Below are 7700 nucleotides of genomic sequence, written 5' to 3' on the forward strand. Positions count from 1 at the left end.
GCCCGGGCGGCTCCCGAGAGCCGCCGCTGCCGCCAGCCGGGCCCCAGAGGCGCCGCCGGCCGCTCAGCCTTGCTCTCTCGGTCTTGCCTTTCTGCAGCTTGTACCCTCACATGTTCTCGAGAGCCTATATCAACTTCAAAAACCAGGAAGACATAGTCCTCTTCAGGGATCGCTTTGACGGCTATGTTTTTGTCGATCACAAAGGCAAGTGAACGGCGCTCGGCCGCGTGTTTACATCTTTCCTGCTGTGCGCGCAGTGTGCTGGTTGGATTTCAGAGGGACGGGTGTGAGCGGCCTAACACGCCGCTTCCGATTTGTTTGGGTTTAGTGCCTTAAATGCACGTCGTGCGGTATTTCAAAGAACAAAGAAAATGTCTTGTGCTTTGTGGAAACTAGTCTAAGTTGATTTTGTATATTACGTGTAAAACCCAGTTGAGTGCACATCAGGGCAGTAGTGGCATCAACGTAAAACCCGTTGCTGTGTTACTGAGGTTAACTTTGCGTTGTCACACCTGAGTATAAAGTCTGAAAAGTGAAAGTGAGTAGGTGGTGTCGCTGTCCAAACTGAATGAAGCTGAGGCTGATGACGCCACCCTCTGCCACTCCCCTCACCTGTTCTGCACACTTCTAACCGTGTGACTTATTTTTTGGTCAGTTTTCAATTCGGATCACTACTTGTTCCACTTTACAACTGAGTAGGTCGTCTTGATTCAGTAAAAGGAACGGCTTGTTCCTGCAGTCTAAGTTGTGAGAGTGACTGCTCTCTGGAGACGTTAATCTGTAGGAAACAAATATTTTGTTTAATTCATTGGTTAAGCATCCAAGTATTTAGCTGCCGCTTATCTTTTTTCTAAACACACGTTAGGTATTCAGTACATCTCATGTTTTTAAAATTTGCATTTTAAAATCTTTACGTTGGGTAGCACTAAAAGTCATTAGCCTGTCACTGATGGACCTTAAACTTACATATTTAGCAAAAGCTTTAGCAAGAGCCTTCCTCTTGGCTTCAGTAGGCTAAGGATTTCACCGTGAACTTTGTCTCAAGTACACGTGTTTTACATTTCATCCAGCCAGGTGCTTTACGTGACACAAAGCTCTGTCCACAAGATTCTTCCTTATTTAGGAGGGTTGTGTGACAGGGTTCTAATAACACCTAATTCTTTTAAACAAGCTGGTTTGCAGTGTAACAGCACGCTGTATTTGCCATACCCAACAGCAGTATTGGATTTATGCAGCCGTAAATGTAGCATTCTTGTCAGAAGATAAAACTTTAAAGCCTGCCTGTAACGTGTTGCATTCTATTGTACTTTGCCAAAAATTGAGATCTGCCTCAGTTGCATTAACTTAAAATATTCTCTTCTACTTGCACAATGAACGCATGGTCTGTAGGATGAGGATATTGTGTGGTGTGGTGTAGCTGAGGTGGCTGAACTGACAGTTAGGGGCAGTCTTAAATCTCATATTTCCTCCTTCTTGTGAGTCTGTGAATTTACTGTTTTGTTAACATAGTGAGAGTGTTTAGTTCATGAATTCTGCTGTCTCTAAAATGGATTTTTGTTAAATGGCTTTCAAAATACAAGATTTTTTTATGCTGTCCAAGTAGTCTCTTCTAGTACTGCATATTTCTTGTGAGGCTTATCTTCCTGCTTTAGACATGGACAATATACGCTATTTTATATCTGTTTCATCTTTTTTTAATGTCTTTTTCCCTCTCCTTTTAACAGGTCAGGAATATGCTGCCATAGTTGAGTTTGCACCTTTCCAGAAAGCTGCAAAAAAGAAGAGTAAGAAAAAGGATGCCAAGACTGGAACTATCGAAGATGGTATAATAGCTAACTAGTTTGTTTTGCATGTGTAGACTTGAAAGTCCTAGCAGTAATTTGAATATAATGTTTTTACTGTGACACCATAGTTTATCGACAGAACGTTTGCTTAATTATGCGTGAAGGTTATTAGCACTGCTCTGTCAGCTGCAAATCTATTAAATATGATTGTCCTAGACAAACATAATGCAGCAGCTCATTTGGGAGCTGCCAACTTATAAAAAGGTGACATATAAACAACACAACTTATGCAAATCTAACCCAGACTTCCAGCAGTGCGCAATGCAAATTCTTTTCATGCTACGGTATATCTCTCTTCCTTTTTTTTTTTCTTTTTCTTGTTTTTTTTTCCCTTTCCCCTCCCCTGTAGATCCAGAGTACAAGAAGTTTTTGGAAAGTTACAGCGCAGATGATGAAAAATTAACCTCCACTCCTGAAACTTTGTTGGAGGAAATAGAGGCAAGAAACAAAGAGCTAATAGGTATGGAAATCTATGTACTACAGTTACATTTTCATAGAGCACAAAGAAATGTATGTGGTGTAATTTGAAGCTGTGATGTCTCAACCTTGAGGAGACTGAATTCTTTTGTGTGCTTGCTTGGTATTTGTTAAACCTTTAGGCTAATATTATTCAGTGTATTTTATTTTGCTCCCGTGCTCTAAATTCTTCTCTAGGTTTAAGTTTTATATGATAACCTTCCTTCCTGTTTTAAGCCGCTAGTCAGATGTTTGTTAGCCAGACTAGGCTGTGGAGTGGCTGCATTTCAGTGCGATGCAGTGACGTTTAATGCAAAATGCTGTGAGCAGTGATGTTCCATGCAGGCATAAGTTAAGAGATACTGTGGTTGGGTAAAAGACCACAAAAATGACCAGAAGAGTCTCTTTTTAATCATGTTACAGGTGTCTCTTTCAAAGTAAGAGAATCTGGGAAAAGCCTAATGCAGACTGAATATCCTTTTACAGATAGGTGTGCTGGATATCATATTAGTGTCCTAAAGAAGTTTATAGAATCCTAATAGTTGCCACTGTTCAGGGATAGGACTGGAATACTTGTTTCACTGCTGTATTGCTGTATGCGAGAGGAGATACGGGTTATCCAGCCTAAGGCTTCTTCACTTCATATAGGGTTTTGTTGTAGGTATTGCAGTATTGGATAAGGCAAATTGTTTACATTTGTTTTTATATATATTCTCTAGCTAAAAAGACTACTCCTTTATTGAACTTCTTGAAAAATAAACAGGTAAGACTTATCTCCAGAATCTTCTTGTTGCTTGCAAGTACAACTTGTTCATTTAAAGCATGGGTGTGTACATTGCAATGTGTACGTTGATATGTTTCTGCCCTTTCTTTTGAAGAAGCAGCTTTTGACCCAGCTTCCCTGTTAACATCTGGTTCACGTATTTTAAACTACTAGAACGCTGGCCTTCGTGGGGATGGTGGTGCTTTATGTTCATTCCAGTCACAGCTAAACATCTCTGTGGCACTGCCAAACCAGATTCCATTTTAATGCTTTCATTTTTAATGCAGTTATGGCCGAGGTCCTTGCAGACCATCTTTCTCCTAGCACATAATCTCATTTTAACTTCTACCAATGGAGAAAATCACAGATGGGGCAGATTTAATTAAAATTAGAATGATAAAGTCTGAGGCTAGTGTTGTGTTTGGTTTTGGGTTTTTTTTTTTAAGACAGTACAAATCAAGGCTTATGAGTGAGGAAAAAAATGAAACGTTGCTGTAACATGTTCAGGTTCACAACAGAAGTTTTTTTTTTAAGACAGTACCAATCAAGGCTTACGAGTGAGGAAAAAAATGAAACGCTGCTGTAACATGTTCAGGTTCACAACAGAACAATAGAGATGACAGGACTTTTTTTTTTTCTAATGGGGTGGTTTTGAGGTGAGTTATTTGGTGATGAAATACTTTATCACTTTGTGGCAGGGTATCTTGTTGGGCTTAAAGGGATGTTTTCTAGTGTGGAAATACACTATTTCTCTTTGCTTTTACACACACAGAGACTGAGAGAAGAAAAAAGAGAGGAGAGGAGGAGGAGAGAATTGGAAAGAAAAAGACAAAGAGAAGAAGAAAGAAGAAAATGGAAAGAGGAGGAGAGAAGGAAGAGAAAAGAAGCAGAAAAACTGAAGAAAGTAGACAGATGCCCAGAAAAAGAAAGAGACAGATCAAAAGAAGAACCAAAGATTAAGGTCTAGAACAGTTCTTTATTATAAACTGTTACACTCCCTTTCCCCTACTATTTGTATATCAGTCTCTCAAAATGTGTTTTGAGTATTGTGTGAAGAATCACATGAGTTTGATGTTAGTAAATTACCACTTTTTTGTAATATTCAATATTAGGCATTGTAAAGGTTTACATGCTGTAATGCTTCATAGTAATATTTAAAGCTTTTGTCATGTGACTGTTGTACATGCCGTGGTAAACAGAATCGTGAATTCACTATGGAATGGAGACTGTTTTTAAGCTTTCTAAAATGGCCTGGTTTAGGAGAAAAATCCTAGTCTGCTGTGTGGATTATGCTTACTCATACACTCCAGCTTTTAGAAATACTACGATTTGCAGTAACATTACTTTAATGTTTATTTCTTACTGGACTATGGTTCCTTTGATGCAATTTCGGTGTTGTGCCAGACAATATGTATCAGAGTGAGCTTTTTAGTTGAGACTTCTGTTTTCTTTGTAGCTACTTAAGAAGCCTGAAAAAGATGAAAAAGACTTGGAGAAAAAAGAAAAATCCAAGAAACTGGAAAAAGAGACTCTGAGGGAGGAAAAAAATGCGAGTAGTGCATCTGCCAAACGATCTGATGGGGAGACAAAAGAAGAGAAGGCAAAAAAGTATTCTAGTACTTGCTATAAATATATATATGTATATATACCTTGTTTCCTGATCGTACTGAGGCTTAGGCTGCTCTGCCATGACCACGTTTTGAAATTCCTTTCAGATTATTTTTCTGATATACGGCATGGGATGTGTTCTCTGTGCGGTGCACATCCCCGTGATTACAGAAAGCTGTGTGAATTACCTGACAATTCTTCACTAGTGGACAAATTTTAATATTTTTGCAACTTACTGCAGGAACTCCGCGAAAGAAGCCCAGGTGTAGGTGACCTACAACAGGCTGTGAGCACTGTCCTTGCAATGAGAGAGTTATAACCATGGCAAGAGGAGAGGTGTACTCCAGTTACTAGTCCCTTTAAGTCTTGTAAAAGGTCAAAGTGGAAGGTGTCATTCTCAACAGCTCCGTGATCTGTGCAAGGTTCAGTTCTGCCACGTGAGAAAGAGATGAGACAGAGAAGTTTAGGTGAGGAGACAGCCAGCTGTGTGGGTAGAAGGCTAGGAAATGCTAGCAGTCAGTGTCATTTCTGGTTATCGTGCATGACTCAGGTTACTACAGCTTCCCAAAAGCTCCCTAGAACCTACCAGTCTGTCTTGTTCGTACTGCAAATTTCCACCAGTATTACATTGATCCCCCGCTCTGTTTGATGAATCTTTTGAGCTTAATTTTCAGTTTTGTTTTCATACAGATCAGAAGATGAGTGTGTAAAGGACTACAGGGACCGAGATAGAGATTTTGAAAGAGACAGAGAATATGAGAGAGCACAGAGGGAGAAACTGAGACGCCAAGAAGAAGAGCGTCGGAGGCAGAAAGAGCGCTTTGAGAAAGAGAAGGTTTTTAGAAGAAAAGAGGAAGAGGTGAAAAAGGAGAGAGACTTACTCAGAGAAAAGGGAAAGAAAAGTGATCTTACAGACTTTACCAGCAGCACGGACAAATCTGAGAAAGTAACCAAAGACGATAAAAAAGAGGATACAATTAAGAGGGACCGTATCAGAAACAAGGTGCTGGATTTCTTTAAATTCATGTGTTGATTCATAGGACCAGTTTGTGGGGTTTAGGATAAAAGCATTTTGAGGAAAAGAACCACGTGGTTTCTCTGTTGAAACTTCTCCCTGTTCTGGTAACAAACTCTGCCATTGCTAGAAAGCTTGCCTGTTTGTCCACTAAACTTTGCTAAACTGTCTGTGGTATTTCTTGTCACTATATAGGAATTAAGCCAAGATACCATGGGCTAAATTGTAAAGACACCGATCCCTTTTCATTTGCTGACCTATGCCATAGGCTGTATCTTCAAGCTGTCGGTTGACCATCGGTAATCTAACTATCTCTGCTGATGCTATACGTGCCTGAAAATACATCTCGAAGTGGGAGAGTGATTGAACAGGTTCCTCCAAAACAGGAACAAGACTGCTACATGCAGAATATGACAGAAGATCTCCTGTAGACTCAAGAAATAATGTCTTGAGTTTAGTTTTATATAGTCTGCAAATCTGGTTTTGCAGCATCAGTGTGCAAGTTTTCCGTGTCACTTAAGGCATTATTGGGTACAAATGAAACTCAAGGTTTTGAGGAAGCTTTGAAGTCGGCCTCTATTCTGAGAGAGGGTGAGCTGAACTTGTCTCAGGAGGAAACTCTTTACAAATAACTTTGACTGTGCAGTGTTCTTTGTGGCTTGAACAGGGATGTTGCCTTACAACAGAGACAACCTTGGTTTGAGACAGTTGAAGTTACATTGCCACCGTGGTGGAATAGTTTAACTTAGAACACCTTGAAAAGTTTGACTTTGAGCCATTTCTAGTGTCACTGATGCCATAATAACCATGATAGCATGGGGCTACAAAAGAGTCTAAATAGTTTTGATTTATTTCAGGATCGTCCAGCAATGCAGCTGTACCAGCCAGGAGCCCGAAGCCGAAGCAGATTGTGTCAGTATGAAGACAGTGCTGCAAAGCCCACAGATCAGGGAGCGGATAAGAAACAAGAGAGTGAGACCAGTAATACGAAGGAAGAGGAGTGACTAGCATGCAAGCCTTATGTGTTCTGACTGTCTGTGCAGCCAAAGAGCATGTACTACGCAATCCAGAAGTGCCTTCGAAGCGAAGAAGGAACAAAGGAAGAAAAGGGGGCATTGTGCTGTTGGATGTTTCTGGTTAAAGAACCTCAGTTGTAGATTCAGAATTTGAAATGTGTTCTCATTGTATTTTCAGTTATTCGAATTTATTTTCCCAGCATCTAACTACAACAGAGAAGAGAATCTTTGCAAAGTAGAAAGACTTTATGGCCTTAAGTATGATAATAAATGAGTCATGCAGTCAGGAGGAGATGACGCCTGGATCTAAAGCCAGAGCTTTACTGTAAAGCGGTCGGAGCCAGTGTTCGATGCACTTAAGCAGAGCAAGCTTGAAGTTGCCCGGAGTTAACACAGGTGTTGCTGTGTTGCGTGGTGCTCCTGCCCGAGGCGGTGATAGCTAAATTCTGTCAGTCTAGCACTGAGACAGGTACGCAGGCTGGGGCTGTTGAGGTGCCAGTGAACAGGAGCCCTCTGGCATGGAAAGGGGAGAACATCTGGCATTGCAGTAATAATGCTAGGGAGGGAGAGACCTTCCTCTTCAGTGGTTCTCTGGATAAAGTAACTGAGTTGGAGTGTATGAATAAGCTGGCTTAATATTGAAATATTTCTTGACAAATTCTCATGTAAAGTCTACCTACATTGAAATGCTTATTTTTAATCAAATGTAGCTGGTTTGAGCATCCTGTTCTTTTCCAGCATTCTCCCTTCTTTAGAGCCTGAAACGTTTCCTAACTCCTGCCCTCTCTCTACCGCTTCATTTTCCCTCATAACTTGAAGTATTGTTTTACAGCCCAGAAAGAGACTTCACCAGTAGCAGCTCCTCCTAAGCTAGCGAATTTTAGCCATAGCTATTTTGTACTAAAACCAATAAACTCGCAGAAACTCGTGCTGCCGCCGTCCCTCACTGAGCTCCGTCTGCGCCGGGGCGGGCCCGCCGGGCCGCCAGGGGGTGCTGC

General features: G+C 40.9%; 1 protein-coding gene across 1 annotated transcript in view; it reads left to right on the forward strand.

The window, feature by feature from the left end:
• UPF3B (UPF3 regulator of nonsense transcripts homolog B (yeast)) overlaps positions 1–7631 on the forward strand; it is a 15616-nt gene extending 7985 nt beyond the window's left edge. The window contains exons 2-9 of the mRNA XM_009275372.1: positions 98–204; positions 1725–1823; positions 2194–2304; positions 3020–3063; positions 3836–4024; positions 4520–4671; positions 5362–5674; positions 6544–7631. Of these exons, the coding sequence (XP_009273647.1) occupies positions 98–204; positions 1725–1823; positions 2194–2304; positions 3020–3063; positions 3836–4024; positions 4520–4671; positions 5362–5674; positions 6544–6690 (1162 nt within the window). The 3' untranslated portion in view covers positions 6691–7631. The remainder of the gene's footprint in view (positions 1–97; positions 205–1724; positions 1824–2193; positions 2305–3019; positions 3064–3835; positions 4025–4519; positions 4672–5361; positions 5675–6543) is intronic.
• The last annotated feature ends 69 nt before the right edge of the window (positions 7632–7700 follow it).

Source organism: Aptenodytes forsteri, unplaced genomic scaffold (genome assembly GCF_000699145.1).
Source record: "Aptenodytes forsteri isolate BGI_AS27 unplaced genomic scaffold, ASM69914v1 Scaffold143, whole genome shotgun sequence".
In the NCBI taxonomy this organism is placed as follows: Eukaryota; Metazoa; Chordata; class Aves; order Sphenisciformes; family Spheniscidae; genus Aptenodytes; species Aptenodytes forsteri.